The sequence below is a fragment of the Stigmatopora argus genome, chromosome 14 (genome assembly GCF_051989625.1).
Source record: "Stigmatopora argus isolate UIUO_Sarg chromosome 14, RoL_Sarg_1.0, whole genome shotgun sequence".
Taxonomy (NCBI): domain Eukaryota; kingdom Metazoa; phylum Chordata; class Actinopteri; order Syngnathiformes; family Syngnathidae; genus Stigmatopora; species Stigmatopora argus.
Window position 1 is genome coordinate 10,399,749 of NC_135400.1, and position 19,788 is coordinate 10,419,536.

A 19,788-nucleotide genomic window follows, 5' to 3' on the forward strand; every position below is an offset into this window, starting at 1 on the left:
ACCAACACACCCACATGCAGTCACCCCACTACCGTCAGATGCTAGGAAAAAAATGGTCTCGGTGGTGAAGGGGTGAGAAGGGGAATCGAACCAAAAATACAATCCAGAAATAAGTACAAAATTCCCCTCTAGATCTTTTAAGTTTAGTACAAAAGTGATCAAAGGGCTTTACTGCAAACTTGCACAAAGGTAGCTGAAGGACACATGAAACATTCATCTGCATGGCCTTCATCGTCAGGAAAATACACACACTTCAGGATATATGCATACGCATTTTAAATATGCTTGTTTTGTGTGTAGGCGGGGTTCATTTCGTATGGTTTTTGGTCAATTTTCAGCTGAAAATTGGCTCCGAATGACAATTATTTGGGGTTTTTCAATGCAAAGTGTGTTCATTGCTGGTGACAGATGTCCAATTCACTGGGAATGACCATGCCAGCCTTTGCCATTCAAATGGATTGGACATCTATCTCTGTCAGTGGCACTGAAACATGATTACTTCTCGTGTTAAAAAACAAAAATCTATGAATTTGTTGGACTTATTGTTAAATTTTGAAGGAAATTGAACCAAATGGAACATTGTTTGCTTGAACCTCTTTTCATTTGAACGTTTTTTGTCGATTTTTTGGTAGTTAATAATATAAAATATTCTCGTTTAAGGATCATTTTAGATGGTAAAAATGACCAAATAATCGTATTTATCATTTTTTAGAAATATACTCCCAAAAATTCACATAGTTTGTTTTTACTGCATTATGTATTTGGTATTTTTTTAGACGAAAATAAATTAAAAAACACATCCTTCTTTTCATTTGAAAGTTTTTTTGTCTATTTTTTGTAGTTAATAATATAAAATATTCTCGTTCAAGGATCATTTTAGATGGTGAAAATGACCAAATAATCATATTTATTAAAAATACTCCCAAAAAATCACATTGTTTGTTTTTACTGCATTATGTAGTTGGCATTTTTTGGGGGAAAAAAATCTTATTGGCTTACAAAATCAGAATTTTCTTACACTTTTCTAAAAATCAATCATTCATGATTTTATTAATATCCTACTAAAGTCATTCACTGACAGATGTTTGTCACCGTCAATGGCAATCTACCAAACGCACTCATTTCCACTCCCTGCTTTATTTTTGCATCCGTCCATCAGCAGACGCTCAGCCGACCTCAGGTAAGATGGCTTGCTAGCTGCTGTCGCGTTTTTGTGTTTTGTTCCCAAACGTGCTGCCGCTTTCCTGCCTCCGCGCCTCACTGGCATCCGTCTTTCCTCTCACTCAGCAAACTCTGAGCCAAGCGACGGTAAGATGGCGTGCGCCAACAACACGAGCCCACCCTTCGCTGTTCCCCACTTGCTGTTTTGCCTGCTTGTTCGTTGCGCTTTTTTGCGTCCTTAAACATAAGCTTCTGTGTGAATTTGAATTTTGAAAGGATTCCATTGGCTCTGCCGATGGTTGGGGATTATCAATTTAGCTGGGTTTTCGTTTTAATAGTTGTAGTAATCCATTTTTGGAGTTAAGAATTTTTCTTGGCGGATGATTTGAAAAATAATTTGAGTATTTTTCACCTTTTTCGTAAAAAAAATGTAAAAAAAAAATGGATTTCATGCCATGGCTGCAGTGGCACTGAATTGCAAAACTATTTTTATTTTCAAAAACAATCGCATATCATAAAACATTTTTACATGAAAAAAATAACATCTCAAAAAGCATGTTTATATCAGAAAAAAAACATGGTGACATTTAAAAAACATTTTTACATTTCAAAATTTTGGTTTAGGACCTCTTTGTTTTTCTGTCTTTAAATGTAAAATTGTTTTTTGAAATGTAAAACAGTTTTTTTAACATGTAACTTTTTTAGTCAATTTCTTTTTTAAATGTAAAAATATTTTTTTTAATGTGAAATTATGCATTTCAGGGCCATACATATCGACTAACCTTAAATTTTGAGCACTGGTGTGCACAGATATTTCTTGTTTTGATTTTTTAAAGACTTAAATGATCAGCATATTCATTTTTTATTCTAATTTGAAATCTAAAATGGTAAAAAAAGTAATAATGTAATAATCTGCTTCAACTAGGAATAAACCCACGGCACCACAAAAGCAGCGGATCGTGCCGACAATTTAGCTAAACACCCGCGGTTATACTTCAGTTGGCAGGGAACACAGTGCGGGTTGCAACCATTTCACACAATTTATCCTTTCAAGTTTAGTTACTTACATACTTTATCACCCACATTAAATCAACACAGTTCATCAACTTCACCATGTTAATGTAAATAAATACTCCTAACTCAAGAATAGGTTGAACTGAAGAATTGTTATGTCTACTCAAAATATTTAATTAGCATGACTAATGGAAAGTTTTTTTAAATTGTAGCTTTACCCAGATCCTGCATTCATGAACGGGATCATTTTGTAAATAATTTAACCTGATTATTGTTGATACAATAACTCAATCATCTTGAATTTGTGTTCAATAAGCACACGCGGATACCGTGTGTTCCAAACAACTGACACACTTTCTCTTTCCCACCAACACGCTTTAAGATGCAGAGTTGCCCCCGGATGGTAAGATTTGTCGACGTACTGAAGGAAAAAAAATCCTTCATTATTGGCGTGTTCCCTCACCCTGGTCCTTTGTTATCTGCGTTCAAAGGAGCGTTGAAGTTTAACCGAATAAGAGCATGTGGTAGAATTTAGAGGGAGCAGTAGAAGTCATTATGATAATTAACTAATTGTTGGGTCTTGAGGTAAATAGCAAATGAACGTTTGAGGGGTATCGCTGACAAAACATTGTACCCGTAAAAATGTACAATGATGGTTTTTGCTCAGTGTTGACACAAAGTTGAAATTTGGGGTGCTTTCACGCTGACGATTTTAATAAAAAAAATTGCTGAAAGGGACAGATGAAACATTAATATAAGCGACCTTCATGGGAAAGGTGGTTGCTTAAAATATTTCAGTTTGCAAATGGGAAATTTTCTAGAATTTTGATCATGGAGAAAGTAATCAATAGAAAAATGATATTTTGCCATTTTGTGACATCAGTTCTAGCCACGCACATAAACTGGGAAACTCATTTCATTTGGCTAAAATAGTAGTGGTTAAAATGTCTTTCTGGAAATGGTGGCTTTTATTCACATTTTTCTCCACCATTAGACATCCAAGAAATTAAATTCTGCACTGTTATTTTCTTATTTTAAATTACTCACGTAAGTGGACTGTTGGCGTGAGAGCACCCTAAGAATTCTTTTTCCTGTAGACACAATGTTGTACACAATGCGTATCCTGTAAGTCGGTTGTCATTTTTCTTGATGGTGACATATATTGTGTATCACCCTGGCAGAGGTCGGTCCTGGTGTGGAGCCTCAGTTGTCCGAGCTGACCGGCCTGTTTGCACTCAAGCCGGAGAGCGCCACCGCCATCAAAGGTCACAAAAAAATACAAAAATAAATAACAGCGTATCCCGGCTGATTTAGAGCAAAACACGGACAACAGCCTAGACTGGTCGCCACTCCGCTGTAGAGCACACATATAGACAGACAACCATTTGCACTCACTATCACACTGCCAATCGATTATTATTATTATTATTATTATTATTATTAGTATAGTAGTAGTAGTAGTACTAGTAGTAGTAGCAGTAGTTGTATTAGTAATAGCAGCAACAGCAGTAGTAGTAGTAGAAGTACTAGTAGCAGTAGTAGAAGTACTAGTAGCAGTAGTTGTATTAGTAGTAGTAGTAGTAGTAGTAGTGGCAGTAGGAGTAGTAGGAGTAGGAGTAGTAGTAGTAGCAGTAGGAGGAGTAGTAGTAGTATACAAGTAGTAGTAGCAGTAGGAGTAGTAGTAGTATACAAGTAGTAGTAGCAGTATACAAGTAGTAGTAGTAGTAGCAGCAGTAGTTGTATTAGTAATAGCAGCAGCAGTAGTAGTAGTAGTAGTACTAGTAGTAGTAGCAGTAGTTGTATTAGTAATAGCAGCAGCAGTAGTAGTAGTAGTACTAGTAGTAGTAGCAGTAGTTGTATTAGTAATAGCAGCAGTAGTAGTATCAGTAGTAGTATAAGTAGAATTACTAGTAGCAGTAGTAGAAGTAGAAGTACTAGTAGTAGTAGAAGTGGAAGTACAAGTAGCAGTAGTAGAAGTAGAAGTACTAGTAGCAGTAGTAGAAGTAGAAGTACTAGTAGTAGTAGAAGTGGAAGTACAAGTAGCAGTAGTAGAAGTAGAAGTACTAGTAGCAGTAGTAGAAGTACTAGTATTAGTAGCAGTAGAAGTACTAGTATTAGTAGCAGCAGTAGTTGTATTAGTAGCAGCAGTAGTTGTATTAGTAATAGCAGCAGCAGCCGTAGGAGTAGTACTAGTAGTAGTTGTAGTAGTAGTAGCATTAGTTGTATTAGTAATAGCAGCAGCAGCAGTAGTAGTAGTAGTAGTAGTAGTAGTAGGGGAGTGAACCAGTACATCATTATTTGACTTATGTAGTATCCCTAGAATCTTTAGGGCTCAGTTCTCATTACTATTAGCAAGTTTTATTGTAGTGTATATGTATGTATATTGTACACATGAAAGGCTTATTTGATTGATGGGTGTCTTTGTGATCAGGCCAAGATGTGATGTTTGTGGCCAAAGTGGATTCGTCCAAACTGATGAGGAAGCCCACCATGAAGTGGCTGAAGGGCAAGTGGCTGGACCTGGGCAGCAAAGCCGGCAAACACCTGCAGTTCAAGGAGACCTACGACCGCAACACCAAGGTATTGTCATTCGCTTCCTCAACGACGCCAATGATTCGCTTGGTTTTGTTTGGCAGATCTACACGTACGAGATGCGCATCGTCAAAGTGGTGGACGGCGACGCGGGCGGTTACCGCTGCGAGGTGACCTCCAAGGACAAATGCGACAGCTGCACCTTCGAGGTGGCTGTGGAGGGTGCGTCCTGGCCGTTTACCTCGTTTACCGTGAAATCGCCTCTGTCAGACAATAAGCGCACGCATTTTTTTCTATTGTGTGGAGATGACGGAATTACGCCTTTCAATGTTTTTTGTTTGTCTTTCAGCCGTGGAAGAGCAGCAAGAGGACAACATTTTGGTGGCCTTCAAACGATCGTGAGTGGCCGTTTGTATTGTCCATGTCCATTGCCCTACATTGGTTTCAATTCAGATTCTCACAAGGGTCGCGGGGGGTGCTGGAGCCCATCCCAGGCACTCATATCTACGGGAAATTTAGAGTGTACAACCTGCTTGTTTTTTGGGTGTGGGAGGAAACCGGAGTATCCGGAGAAAACCCACGCAAGCCCGGAGAGAACATGCAAATTGCACATAGGAAGCCCTCAACCCACCGGGGTTTGAACCCTCTATCAGAAATGTGGGCCAACGCGCTAACCACTTGTCCACCACGCCACAAATTCTGATAAGACAACGTTTAATTATTTGGGTTGAATGACCTTTTTTGACTCTCTTCTCGTGTCTTGGATGATCAAACCACTTTTTTAATGTTGAATTTATATCAGAATGTAAGAAATTCCCAAACTTTCACAAACGGAATACACTCAGATGAAAATAATCTGCAAGAAATTTGTCTCAGAATGAACGATTCTCGCATTTTAAGGCCCCGCTTTATATACATTACAGTACTCGCACCGACTTGTCGGTCGTTTTGAGCCGCCAGCTCTCCGATAAATCCGCATCCACCTTCAGCGTGCGTTCGTATCGGTAATCTGCGCAGGAGGGCATCATTTCCCGTCCTCGTTAGCTCGCCTCGTTGAAGACGGGCAGCGTAGCATGCGAAGCGACGGAGCGATATCGAGCTGCCGACACCGCGGCAGAGACGACATTCGCGCGGGGGGATCATATCGCAAGAGGAAGAGGAGGAGTAAATGGAAAGCCCAGTCAGATTTATTAGCTCACAAGGTTAAACATGAACGATGTTTACGACTAACACTGTGACGCTGTGTGTACGCAATTCGCAAGCCTAGTGTGAAAATATAAAGTATCAATAACAATATTGGGCAAAATGTCATTAAATGCACTGAGAGTCATGTCAAAATACAATTCAGTAATCATCCTACATGATGATGGTGAAGATTATCTATTTACTATTTTAAGGAACAATAGGGCAGATCTGAAAATATGTTGTGTTTTCAGTCTTCTTACTTAGTCAGATTCAAAGTGTCAATAAAATTCCACTCCTCCATCTGCTGGTTTTTAGTCTAATTGCACTCTTAATAAATGGGTGGTGAAAAAAAAGAGTAATGAAAATGAATGAATCATGAAAAAATGAAAGTGAGTCATGGGGTCAAAGGTTATAGAGGTCAGAAAAGTGATCTGATATTAGCTCAGGAATGATCAAAGAAATTATTATCAAACTTGCAGAAAATATTTGTAATATCAACCAGAAGAGGCGATAACAGTTTTAGGTTATAAGGTCAAAGGTCACCGATCAGAAAAGGGGAATAAAGGGATTATTATCAAACTAGCAAAATATGTTTGGGTCACCGAGATCAGAAAAGGGGAATAAAGGGATTATTATCAAATTAGCAAAATATGTTTGTGATATGAAACAGAAGAGCAATCATTTCTATTTATTTATATTTATCAATTAAAAATTACATAGTTAGCTATGCGAGTGGTTACCATGTACACTTCACAGTTCTGCAATTGAGGGTTCAATTCCCGGTGGGTTCCGACCTTCCTGTGTAGAGTTTGTGTGTTCTAACCCGTTCCCGCGTGGGTTTTCTCCGGGTACTCCAGTCTCCTCCCACTGGACCACTCTTAATTGGCCCTATCTATGAATGTGAGTCAGAATGGCTGTCCCTCTAGCGGTGCCCTGCGATTAGTTAACTTGGATAGGCTCCAGCACCCCAAGCAACCCTTGTGAGAATAAGCGCTATGGCAAAAAATGAATGAAATAGTTAAGGAGTGATACATCTGTAGATAAGATCTCGGTCAACAGCCCGCTGCGCCCTCCCAGCAACGAGGTTATCCGAGGCAGTGCGGTAAGGCCGCGCCGACGTTTTCACGCTCAACCGATCACCGAGCCGGCGAGTTCCGCCGATGAGGTTATTATCGCTCCGCGGGGAGGATTTGCCCTCCTTCGGGGATTACGGCACTGCCGCGCAAGTTATCCGTGAACGGAGCGCTCATCCGAGGAGGGGCGAGAAGAGGCTCGGAATTGAGATTGCCGCCAAGTTTAACTGGACAAAATAAAAGGAAGTGGATTCAGACATATTTCTGGCTATATGGGTGGTGCAAGCAGTCAACAAAAAAATGGACAAGCAAAAGGAAGGAAAAATGCGGATAAAGGAAAAAAAAGCTGAAGTAGACAAGTTAAAATGAGTAAATCCACCCTATAAACCACATGTGTCAAAGTGGTGGCCCAGGGGCCAAATCTGGCCCCCCGCATCATTTTGTGTGGTCCGAGAAAGTAAATCATGAGTGCCGACTTTCTGTTTTAGGATCAAATTAAAATGAAGGGTATGGATGTATATTAAATTTCCTGATTTTCCCCCTTTTAAATCAATAATTGTATTTTTTTAATCAATTTTTTCTGTGTTTTTAGTTAAAAAATCCTTTTGTAAAATCTAAAAATCTATATAAAAAAGCTAAAATAAACATTGTTTTAGATCTATAAAAAACTCAATATTCAGGGCTTTTAATCCAGTTCTTTAATTAAATTTATAAAAAAAATCTAAATATTATAACTAAAATGGTCTGGCCCACATGAAATGGAGTTGACGTTAACGCGGCCCGCAAACCAACCCGAGTCTGACACCCCTGCTATAAACTAACCCAACTACCGTATTTTCCAGACTATAAATCGCATTTTTTTCATTGTTTGGATGGCTGACTTTGTTTTTCTTATTCTCCAGCCACCAACTTTTATTTTTTTTAGGATATAGTTATGTGAAAAACTGCTAGCCTGTTGTTCTCCATTTGATGATTCTTACCCTAATGTATGTTTGTTCTTATTTTCTGAAAAAATATAATATGGCCTCCCAAAATTGCAACTTATATATTTATATTTTTTTCCCTCTCCATTGTGTATTCCGTATCCTTTAGCTGGTGCGACTTATAAAAAAGTGCTACTTGTAGTCCGAAAAATACGCTAAATCAAATCTATAGTATAATGAAAAATCTAAAATGGATAGACAGCCCTCATCAAGACCCTTTTGTTGAGTAAGCAATGATGCAAAGTGGTGTTGAAATCTAAGTCCAGAACCAAATTTGCCACTTCCTTACAAATATTTTTTTCTCCTGCAGCGGCGACGCAGACGAAGACGCCGGCGACCTGGACTTCAGTGCCCTCCTGAAAAAAAGGCAGAAGAAGAAGCAGCAGGCGGCCCCCCAGCAGGAGGTGGACGTGTGGGACATCCTGAAGGCGGCCAAACCGTGCGACTACGAGAAGATCGCCTTTGAGTACGGCATCACTGACCTGCGCGGCATGCTCAAGAGGCTGAAGAAGATGAAGACGGTGGAGCCCAAGAAGAGCGACGGTGAGTGGAAGGGCGCTCCTCGCTGTCGTCGACTCGCCAGGCTGACCGCCGTGTCGTCCCGCAGCTTTCTTGAAGAAGCTCGAGCCCGCTTACTCCGTCGACAAGGGGCGCCGGATCCAGCTGAGTGTGGAGGTGGCCGACCCCAACGTCCCCATCAAGTGGCTGAAAAACGGACAGGAGATCAAACCCTCTGCCAAGTGAGTCCAACATTAGTTTCAGATATATTTCATTCATTTCTCTTTCTCTGTACTGCTTATCCTCACGAGGATCGCAGGGGTGCTGGAGCCGACCCTCGCATACTATGAGCTAGAGGCGGGGTAAACTCTGAGCTGGTTGCCAACCAATTGGAGAACAAGTAAATATTATCATTCTTAAAATGAAATAATCTAGGGATAATATGAAATAAAAATTTCCAAATGATTATGATATGGAAAAGTTATTCAAATTAAATTGATAAACATTTTAAACAACAAAAACATTCGTAAATTAAAATACTATTAAGGTACTCTTACAAAAATAAAAATAATAATGAAAATGACATTTCAACCACAGTGTATGACACGGAATCTTTTTAAAAGCATTCCTGCAAAATCAAATTCATGCATTTATGATCTAATTGTATCTTTAAGAATATCTATAGATATGTAAATTGCCCCACTTTACTATTAACAAAAAAAAAACCTAAACCTAATTTCAGGAATAATCAGATTAGCATGTCAAAATACTTATGATACCCGAACGGTGTTTTCTTCATAGATTTATTATTTATATTTATATTTCTTAAAAAACATACCAAACAAAATCTGCATAATGACAAACATTTGGCAGGAAATTCAATTAGAATATCCTGATGTCATCTACTTCCCATGAGTGTATTTTTTTGACCTCACCATTGCTTTGTTCACAACATTTGCCGTCAGGTTACCACGGCAACGTAGTGAGCTCTAGGGTAGTATTCCCGGTGGCGCGTGGGTCCGGGTGACGGCGGTCCTGTTTGTCTGGCAGGTACGTGTTTGAGAGCGTGGGCAACCGGCGAACGCTCACCATCAACAAATGCAACCTGTCGGATGACGCGGCCTACGAGTGCGTGGTGGGCGAAGACAAATGCTTCACCGAGGTCTTCGTCAAAGGTAGCTGACTCACCTCTTTGCCTCCTCAATTCATCACTCGCTTCATTCATTCGTCCAAAGGGAAAATTTGTGCTAGCTAAAGAAGGCTGAAGGATTACTACTAGCATCGAAAAGATGAATCGCAATATCCAAAGTTGTTTTTTTGCAACTATTTACATTGCCATACACAGGAATTTTTTTTATACATTTAAAAGTACAGTAGTTTATACAGTAGCTATACCCAAAGCTGTCCTGACTTCTCTCGTTTCGTTATTTGATGTATCCTCGAGCCAAATTGCATCACCTTCGTGAACCAAGCCTTAATGAGGTTGTAATGCTACTTACAGCCAGGTAGCATATTCTCATACACTTCTGTCCATCTGCTTTCCTTAATTAAATAAAGACAAACACAAAATAAGACGCATATTGCTTTTTTTAAAATTGAATATATCCATAATAGACACTCCGATAAAACAGCCAAAAAGGTATAGTTTTTTAGTGACTATTATTAATGTGTGATTATTTTTTTTACCTGCCTTTGTTTATTTGTGACTTACTCTAGAGTTTCATATTTAACATGCATATATGTATATTGGATTGGATAACTTTATTCATCAAATGAACAAATAAAGTGGTCAAAATATGACTTCAAAAGACTTTTCCATGCATTATAAAACATAAATTAAAGTTTCAAGCAGATTTCTAATTTTGATTTGACTTTGCATCGTGCAACTGAATGAAAGCATCATCGTTTGTAGGCGTCCTTTCAAGGTTGGTTAAAGTATTGAAAAATTCAAAAGTGCTTTTCTAAAAATGGACACAGGATTCCCCATTTTAATGCTTTAATCTATCTACAGATACAAATTGCTGTTGTTTCCTCTTATACTTCTCCATTGATGCTATATACATTTTTTTTACTCTGCTGTCGCTTAGAGCCTCCGGTGACAATCACCAAGCTTTTAGATGACGTCCACACGGTGGTAGGCGAAAAGGTTGAGTTTGAAGTGGAGGTCTCGGAGGAAGGCGCGCATGTCAAATGGTGAGCGAGATCGATCCTTCTTTCCATACTACGTGCCAACCATCTCGAATCGAGTCAATATTTGTCTTCAGGATGAAAGACGGCGTGGAGCTGACGAAAGACAGCGCGGCTTCAAAGTACAGATTCAAGAAGGATGGCAAAAAGCACATTTTAATCATCAACGACGCCACCAAGGAAGACATTGGCACCTACTTTGCCTTAACCAACGGTGGAGAATCCAAAGCCGAGCTGGAAGTGGAAGGTAAATGTATTAATCGTGCCTCTTCCCGTTAAAGGAACATCAAATCGGCCATGAAACTAAAGTGAAAGCCGACAGCGGCCGGGTGGCGAGCTATAATTGACGTTGAAAGTTTGCCGACAGGTGATTCAATTAGTTCGGCTGTCGCTAAGTGCTGATGTTTTCCATCAAGACGCGCGTGGAAGCTCATCAATTAGTCACCGCTGTAATTAATACTTCTCCATTTATTAGGAAGTTGTTCTATCATGGGGTTGCTTGTCAGGGGAATTTGCTCAACATGTCCAAACCTGATTCGAAGGTCACGTCTTGGCCTTCCTTGAATCTCTTCCAGGATTGGAAAACATTTTGGTTTAAAGCAGGCGTGTCAAACTCAGTTTGGTTCGGGGGATGCATTAATGCCAACTTGAACTCATGTGGGCCAGACAGTTTTATTTTTATCCCCAAACTTGAACATACTTGCCGCCATTGACGGCGCTAGACGTCCAATCCATTTTGACTGTGAGGGGCGAATGAACGTTCATTCATTTGTCCATCCCTGTTAAAATGGATTGGACATCTAGCGCCGACAATGGCACTGAAAGATGAGCATCCACGGCCAATTTAAGTGAATTGGACATTTTTAAATAGCAGGCAATGAGTTAATTTTGCATTCCTTTTTTAAAACTTTCATTATAGGGTAGTTACAGATCACTTCTGGTAAATGTTGGATCTTTTCTTATTGATTTTGAGGGACTTTGCAGGATGATTTTTGTTCGTATATCAGTTCTTGTTGATTTTTTGAGGCATTTCCAGGTTACTTCCCATTGGTTTATAGTTGCATTTTAAGTATTTTTTATTGAATCATTGGCTGCCATTGAATAATCGGACCCCCTCGCTGGCCACGTCCGGCCCATGGACCCCACATTTGACACCCCTGGTTCAAAGATTCCTTAAATTTTTTGATTTTCTGCTCCACATTCATCAATTATAAATGATAGATGATCAAAATGCCTGTTTAAATTAGCGTACTCAGCATTTATAATGATTTTGGGTGTATTTTGAATAATCCCAAGAACAGAATTGCAGGTGACAGGGTTGCAAATCCCTACTAATTTTAAATTTTTCTGAGGAGTAGAAAATAGAATGTAGCTAGCTGACCAAGAGGATAAATTTACATCGAAATCGAAATAAGTCAAATCACAAAAATCACTGGAAGGTAACCTATTATTTCTCCAAATTGCTAAGATACAAGTTCATTGGCCCATATTATTTTGGTGCACAGAGAAAGAGCTGGAGGTCCTGCAGAGCATCGCTGACCTAACAGTACAGGCCAGTGAGCAGGCTTTGTTCAAGTGCGAGGTATCTGATGAGAAGGTGACCGGCAAGTGGTTTAAAGATGGCGTGGAGGTGCAGCCCAACGAGCGCATCAAGATGTCCCATATCGGAAGGTGCATTATATTTTTATATACAGACATTATTTTATTTTAAAATTTGATGATAAGGTGACAGTTTTAAATTCGAGGCATTACATCTGAGGGTGTGCCTGAGGATGTGTTTTTTTTTCAATGCTAAAAGAATGGGTTGGGAAACACTGCATTAGAGGGAGGCTGATACTTGTGCTACATTTGAACCAATCCGAGGTCCTTGTGGGAAAGCCAACATCTCCTGGAGTCATGTCTGAGAAGATCAGATTACACCAACAAAATGGGTATTTTTTTCCCCATCATTGTGATCTGTAAAAGAGAAACTTTTAAGATTTGAAGAATCCTTCATTGAGCGTACGGCCTTAGGTAGTGGAGGTGCACACGCATTGGAAGGATTTAGTACATAGTGTTAGTCACACTGCAATATCTGGGATTAGCCCCAGAAGGTAAATGAGCTGCACTAATCACACCCGAAGGTATTGAAGTTTCTCTGATAGGTATCACAGTCACTGTGGAAGCTATTTGAGATACACTAAAAAGATTTTGGCGTCACACTGGAAGGTTTCAAGAGTCAACCCTTGGATGTAGTATTCCATTTTTCCACTCCATCGGCTTACTACAAACATACAATCAATAGCGAATGATTCTTTGGGGGTTTGACCCATTTTTCAAAGTGGCAGCAATCTGCAAAAGTGTAGCCATTTAACACACATAAACACATACACACACACACACACACACACACACACACACACACCAGGATTCAACAGCTTCTCTGGGTTATCCCTACATCAGAGACACTCCAAGGCGACAGCGGTCACGCAAGGTGAAAACCATTTAGCATGATTTTGTTGCCGGGCAAAAGAAGCAGAAGTGTCTCCTCGGTGTGGCTTAATTGCCGCTCAAGCAGTGACAGCGCTCTATAAGTAACCATGTCATATCTCATATCTCCAGGACGCACAAGCTGACCATCAACGACGTGAAGCCCTCCGATGTGGGCAATTATACATTCGTGCCCGACGGCTATGCGCTCTCTTTGTCAGCCAAGCTCAACTTCATGGGTAAAGCAGTGAATCGCAATTTAAAAAAATATTATTTTGAAAAAATATGAGTTCATTTATTATGTTCATTTCTTGCAGAAATCAAGATTGACTATGTTCCCAGACAAGGTGAGTTCTTACATTATTAGAGTAATTACGAGGTAAATCATTCTTGGTTCTTGGTAGTTACTAGATGGTCATATTGGTATTCTATTGTTATGAACAATAATTCCTTGAGTATTGTATTGTACTTTCCATTATACAGGTTTTAGTCGTAACAGTCACGGCTGTGTTGACTAATACGTCAGAATTCATTAGGAAATAATGGAATATTTGGGGAATTATTCCACTACTGAACAAGTATAGTCATATTCAATAGATAATAAAATACTATGACTCCATGTCATGTCACACCACAGATCCTCCCAAGATCCACCTGGACACGAGCGGCACCGGAAGCCAGAACACCATCACAGTGGTGGCCGGAAACAAACTCCGCTTCGATGTGGAGATTTCCGGCGATCCCCCTCCGGTGGTGTCTTGGATGAAGGGCGACAAGGTGGGCCACGAGGAGGCAGTGAGACACACGTGGTTTTCAAATGAAGGACGCGTGACGAGTTGTTTTATGGATTGCGGCGCAGCCTGTGAGCGAGGCAGAAGGGAGGGTCCGCGTGGAGACCAGGAAGACCCTGAGCAGCTTCGTGATTCAGGGCGCCGAGAAGGAAGACGAAGGCTTCTACTCGCTTACTGTCATGAACCCCGCTGGCGAAGACAAAGCTGAGCTCTACGTCAAAGTCGTGGGTTAGTTGGCCGCGATGCTGGTGTTTTGTTATGTTGATGCACTTGCTTAGGTCAGATGGACTGTTGTTGGACTATCGGGGTAATGGTAAGGTAATGAGGTAAGGTGTCAAGAGAGGTCAGGGTTAGGGGGGAGGAGTTAAGGTTTTCTGGGTTTAACTTTTAGGTAGAATAGGGGTGGTTAAGGTTAGAATATAGGGTAGGGTATGGTATGGTATGGTAAGGTCTGGTAGTATGGTATGCTATGGTTCCATCTGGCTTTGGTAAATCTGCGTTGGGATAACGGTAAGTTAGGTTTAAAGTTATTTTGTTTTCCCATCTTTAAGTTGTTTTCCATCTCCCTCCTTACTACTCCATCTGTCCCTCGGCTCGCCAGACGTGCCTGACCCACCTGAGAATGTCAAGTGCACATCGGTGGGTGAGAACACCGCCACCATCATATGGGATCCTCCCGCGTTTGATGGCGGCGCGGCCGTTAAAGGTGACTCGCCTCCCCTAACTTTCAAATTTAACGTCGAATGATGTGAGTTCTTTGACCTCCTGGCTCCAGGTTATCTGATGGAACGAAAGAAGATCGGCTCATCCAGGTGGACCAAACTCAACTTCGACGTGTACGAGTCCACCACATACGAGGCCAAAAAGATGATCGAGGGCGTGGTTTACGAGATGAGAGTGTTCGCTGTCAACGGCGTCGGAATCTCGCAGCCCAGTTTCAACTCGAAGCCTTTCATGCCCATCGGTGCCGACACCCGCCATTGTTCAATCATTCTTATCGGAAGAAGAGTGTTTTCTAGCCATATTGAAGTGACCTTTGACCCTTCCCAGCCCCCACCAGTGAGCCTTCTCGCCTCTCGGTGGAGGACGTGACCGACTCCACCTGCGCTCTGCGGTGGCTCCCTCCAGAGAAAGTGGGACCGGGCGGCATTGACGGCTACATCATTGAGTACTGCAAAGAAGGAAGTAAGTTGGGGGTGCTTGACTCTGAAAGGCATTCATGAAACCAGCAAAGTTCCAATGACAATCGTGTTTGCGGGTGGCTGGTTAGATGCGAGGTGGCCGCTTCTCCGTTTGACTCTTAACGAGGCCATAATCCTCAACACGAAGCTTTATTGAGGAGATTATAAAATGAAAACGCCGGTCGTAAAGTACAAAGATTTACTTCAATCATAATTCACGGTTAGTGCTAATTAGATTCGAAGCAAAAGAGCTGAACGAGAAGTTTTCAGCAAGAAAAGGTGGAGGGCTCAAATTCATGTCAAGATTTGGTTGGGAGTAACGGTTCGATTCCAGGTAGCGACGTCCCCGATTCGATCACTTGATCATAAAATCTGCGTTTTGAGATGATCGGGATCGGGTAAAAAAGATCCATCTTTTTTGTCCATCTTCAATTCTATTTTTAAGTATTAACTCGCTATCTTCCGTTGATAGCGAGAAGTGTCCAATCCATTTTGAGGTAGCAAAATACTAATCCATAAGCATAATCTTTATATATAGCATGTTTGAATGAGTCAAGTGAATGAGACATTAAACAATTTGTATGCAACCTTATTTTGGTGCTGCAAAACTGGAATTATGTAATTTTGGGAAGAATGAATGAAAGATTTCAAAATCTTTCCAGGTGACGAGTGGGTGCAGGCCAACAAGGAGCCAGTGCAGAAGAATCAGTACCGTGTGAAAGATCTACCGGTGGGGGAGAAGATGCTATTTAGGGTGGTGGCCATCAACATCGCCGGACGCAGCCCACCGGCTACGCTTTCCCAAGCTGTCACTATCAGAGAGATCATGGGTCAGACCAGCACAATGCCTGATGTTTAGCAAAAGTGAAAATAATCAGTGTCAATACGTCTGTTGTTATGCAGAACATCCAAAGATCCGTTTACCGCGCCAGCTTAGAACCAGATTGGTTAAGGTTGTTGGCGAGAAGGTCAACTTGCTCATCCCCTTCCAGGTATGCCCTAGATACGTCTATTTATCTATCAAACCTCTTATCAAATCTTTTTGTCTTTTGGTTGACTTCCAGAAAACACGTGTGATTTAAAAGCGGCCCGAAGGTTCTAAAAATACTCCTGAAAAAATAAAAAATGAGTGAGTTGCCACAAAGTAGGTCAGGTGGCGGTGAAGTAACGAGTAGCAGATTTAGAAGTGCTGACTTTCTCGTTTTAATATTTGATTTGCCATTTTTTTGATTTTCTTTTTTGCCAAATGCATTCAGAAATTTGGGAAAGGGGATTGAAGGGGCGGACCCTCTGGCTTTCGGGGTTGGATATGATGACAGGGTCTCATCTCATCTCATTTTCTGAACCGCTTTATCCTCACTAGGGTTCCGGGGGGTGCTGGAGCCTATCCCAGCAGACTACACCCTGAATTGGTGGCCAGCCAATCGCAGGGCGCAAGGAGACAAACAAGCATTCACGCTCAGACTCGCATCTTTGGGCTATTCAGAGTGTCCAATCAGCCTACCATGCATGTCTTTTGGAATGTGGGAGGAAACCGGAGTACCCGGAGAAAACCCACGCAGGTGGACCGACCTGGATTTGAACCCAGGACCAACCACCGTGAAGCCGACGCGCTAACCACTCATCCATCCTGATGACAGGGTAGAAAAGGTAAACATTAAAGCGAGAAGCTTCTTGACCTGAGATTTGTTTTAGGGTAAACCTCGCCCGGTGGTCACGTGGTACAAAGACGGCGCCCCCTTGGAGGATCGCAGCGTGGGTACCCGCACCAGCGATGTGGACTCCATCTTCTTCATCCGCTCAGTCGAGAGGCTCCACTCGGGAACATACACGATGGCCGTGCAGATCGAGAACGTGGAGGATCGCGCCGACATCCGCATCCAGGTTGTGGGTGAGTCGCGCGTTCCGAGATGAGCGCAAATCTCTCCGACGTGTGACCGTAACTCCTCATTCCCCAAACTTGCTCAAGTCATCAAAGCGGCTCTTTAATCCTGACCGCCAGCTCATTCCGCATCTCTTCACAGGTCAGAAGGATTACGCCACAGGATTATTTGCATGTAGACTTGGATTAGGTTCATACTTGACGCTTGAGAAGGTTGAGTTAATGAGAGGATGAGGCTCCAGCCGTTCCTCTGCTCTCCAATCATCTACTGGAACAAACGCCGCTGTGATATGTTTCTTGATGTAGAAAAGCCGGGCCCACCCTTGGAGGTGCGCGTCACTGACGTTTGGGGCTTCAACGCTTCGCTGGAGTGGAAGCCGCCCAAAGACGACGGCAATGCGGAGATCATCGGCTACACTATTCAGAAAGCTGACCTGAAGACAATGGTATGCCGGAGCGGTCCACCTCTGCTTTAAATAATGTTATGAAATACAACGGTATTTGACTTTAAAATGTCAGAAAAGGTTTATCTATGAAGTCAAATCCTACATGCAGGTTTTCTATTCCGTTGTGTTCTGCTATTCGTCTGGTTGTATTTCGCACTCTATCGCAGCAGTATACAGTAACTAGGCACGTGTATTCATTCGGGTTGTGATGTCACAACCAGAACCAGCTGCAGATTTTTACAGTCTGCTAGCGTGTTATGCGTGGGTTCTTTCGTCCCTGCGTGATTTGTCATTTGTCAAGTATCGAACGTGCTAGCGCAGCACTAAGAAGCTAGGCATGATCATTTTTCTAGTTGTGTCCGTCAATCAGATCAGCCTAGCTTTGCATAAAAAAGTGGGTACTATTCTGTGATCATTTATTTTGGATGGAATGAATAGTATGATCGGGCAAATAATCCCATGCCCCATAAAGACTTAGTGTGCATGTAGTATGCCCAAAAAGTAATATTTTACAAGATAGAGTGGCCTATGTGACGCAAAATATGATGTTCACATATGTGGACGTCAGGTCTGAATTCTAATTATATACAGTATAAATCTATTACTAATTATTATCGTATTTTGTTTAGATATTATATATACATGTATATCTCACCTCGTCGTATTTTCTGAACCGCTTTATCCTCTCTAGGGTCGCGAGGGGTGCTGGAGGCTATCCCAGCTGACTTCGGGCCAGAGGAGGGGGACACCTTGGATTGGTGGCCAGCCAATCACAGGGCACAACGAGACAAACAACCATTCACGCTCACACTCATCTAAGGGCAATTTAGAGTGTCCAATCAGCCTACCATGCATGTCTTTGGAATGTGGGAGAAAACCGGAGTACCTGGAGAAAACCCACGCAGGCCCAGGGAGAACATGGTCCACACAAGTGGACCGACCTGGATAAAAAGAAATACTACACTCTACCCTATCTTTTTATTCATATATAAACCATTGCCTGCCATTGGCAGCGATATACCTCGACTTCATTTAGACTGGGAGGACTGGCTGCGAAGGCTTTCTGCCAACCCTAACAGTCAAAATGTATTTTCAATCTCCAATCGCGTCAGGATTGGTTCACCGTGTACGAGCACAACCGGCGGCCTAACTGCACCGTGTCCGACCTGATCATGGGCAACGAGTACTCCTTCCGAATCTTCAGCGAGAACGTCTGCGGTCTGAGCGAGGATCCCGGCGTCAGCGGAAACACGGCGCTCATCTGCAAAACGGGTAAGCCAACAAGTTGGTTATACTATACGGTTTGCCCGCCTCAATGTTTGACTGACCCTCCAGGTTTGGAGTACAACCCTCCACCCTTTAAAGAGAAGGACCAGAGCGCGTCCCCCAAGTTCACAGCGCCGCTGGTGGACCGGAGTGTCGTGGCGGGCTACACCACCGCCATCAGCTGCGCTGTTCGCGGCCACCCGAAGGTATTGCCCACTTTGGCGACACGCGTAAGCGTAGCTTTTTGTCACCACGGCCCGTTTTGGTTGTGGTCGTAGCCCAAAATCATTTGGATGAAGAACAAGATGATCATCGGAGAAGACCCAAAGTTTCTGATGCAGAACAATCAGGGGGTTCTGACCCTGAACATCCGCAAACCAAGCCCGTACGACGGCGGGCGCTACTCGTGCAAGGCCGTCAACGCGCTGGGAGAAGACGAGGTGGAGTGCAAGTTGGAGGTCCGAGGTAAGCAAAAAAAAGTTTTTATTTAGCATTCATTTTCCTCCATTTGTGAGCAGTTTGATTTGAGTATTTCATTTTTTGGGGGTGATTATTATCTTTTTTTTTTGCAATGACTTGTTAGGTTTAAATAATTAGTTAATTAAATTTTCAAATATTTTAACTCAAACTAAAGGTTGTTGTTGTTTTTGTTTTGTTTTTCGTTAGGTTAACCCTTTTAATTTAAGTCTTTGAAGGCTTTGGGATTCATAAAGTTCTTGAGTAACTTTTGGCTATTAATCATTTTCCTGCATTATATTTACTTTTAATCAACCTATTTTTGGGTGACTATCATTTTATCTGCACTGCGGACTTATTGCGCTCTTACTTGTTATCATTGCATCACTTTTCTGCTTGTCCTAACAATAACTTGAACAATATGTTCACATCTCGTTAACTTATGACATCCAACATTACTTTCTCCACTTTGGTGTGACATCAGCATCCTCATCTTCATGTGTGTCGGTTTTGTCTTGCAGTGTTCAAGGACAAAGTGGAGGAGGTAAAGAAATGAGGCCAGCGCTGACAGTTGCCCCGCCCACTAAATCATTTTTAAGTGCCATCAAATGTTAGTTTTGTCTTTTTCCTCAAGTAAAAAAACCTCCAAATATGTTTTCTGCCT

General features: G+C 41.8%; 1 protein-coding gene across 3 annotated transcripts; it reads left to right on the forward strand.

The window, feature by feature from the left end:
* Positions 1-1,056: 1,056 nt before the first annotated feature.
* On the forward strand, positions 1,057-19,776 carry mybpc2a (myosin binding protein Ca). Of its 3 annotated transcripts, none has more exons than XM_077618113.1 (25): positions 1,057-1,308; positions 3,357-3,440; positions 4,607-4,755; positions 4,812-4,929; positions 5,057-5,105; positions 8,259-8,491; positions 8,556-8,688; positions 9,497-9,621; positions 10,534-10,639; positions 10,711-10,880; positions 12,139-12,304; positions 13,235-13,341; positions 13,420-13,449; positions 13,740-13,879; positions 13,962-14,121; positions 14,495-14,599; positions 14,669-14,857; positions 14,944-15,078; positions 15,737-15,904; positions 15,978-16,066; positions 16,770-16,965; positions 17,263-17,402; positions 18,515-18,874; positions 18,947-19,133; positions 19,646-19,776. In XM_077618113.1, the coding sequence occupies exons 3-25, from the start codon at positions 4,618-4,620 to the stop codon at positions 19,678-19,680; spliced, it is 3,279 nt and encodes a 1,092-aa protein (XP_077474239.1). In that variant the 5' UTR covers positions 1,057-1,308; positions 3,357-3,440; positions 4,607-4,617; the 3' UTR covers positions 19,681-19,776. The 3 variants fall into 3 exon arrangements, with proteins under 3 accessions (XP_077474239.1, XP_077474240.1, XP_077474241.1); XM_077618114.1 differs by lacking the exon at positions 1,057-1,308 and adding an exon at positions 2,515-2,578; XM_077618115.1 differs by lacking the exon at positions 1,057-1,308 and having other exon boundaries at positions 3,248-3,440; positions 18,515-18,674; positions 18,738-18,874.
* The last annotated feature ends 12 nt before the right edge of the window (positions 19,777-19,788 follow it).

Excerpts from the sequence above, each read along its gene's own strand:
- mybpc2a (XM_077618113.1), top strand. The coding sequence starts at position 4,618 with ATGTTTGTGGCCAAAGTGGATTCGTCCAAACTGATGAGGAAGCCCACC. Across the intron at positions 14,122-14,494 it reads GCTCTACGTCAAAGTCGTGG|ACGTGCCTGACCCACCTGAG; the intron begins GTTAGTTGGCCG and ends TCGGCTCGCCAG. Across the intron at positions 14,858-14,943 it reads GAAGCCTTTCATGCCCATCG|CCCCCACCAGTGAGCCTTCT; the intron begins GTGCCGACACCC and ends GACCCTTCCCAG.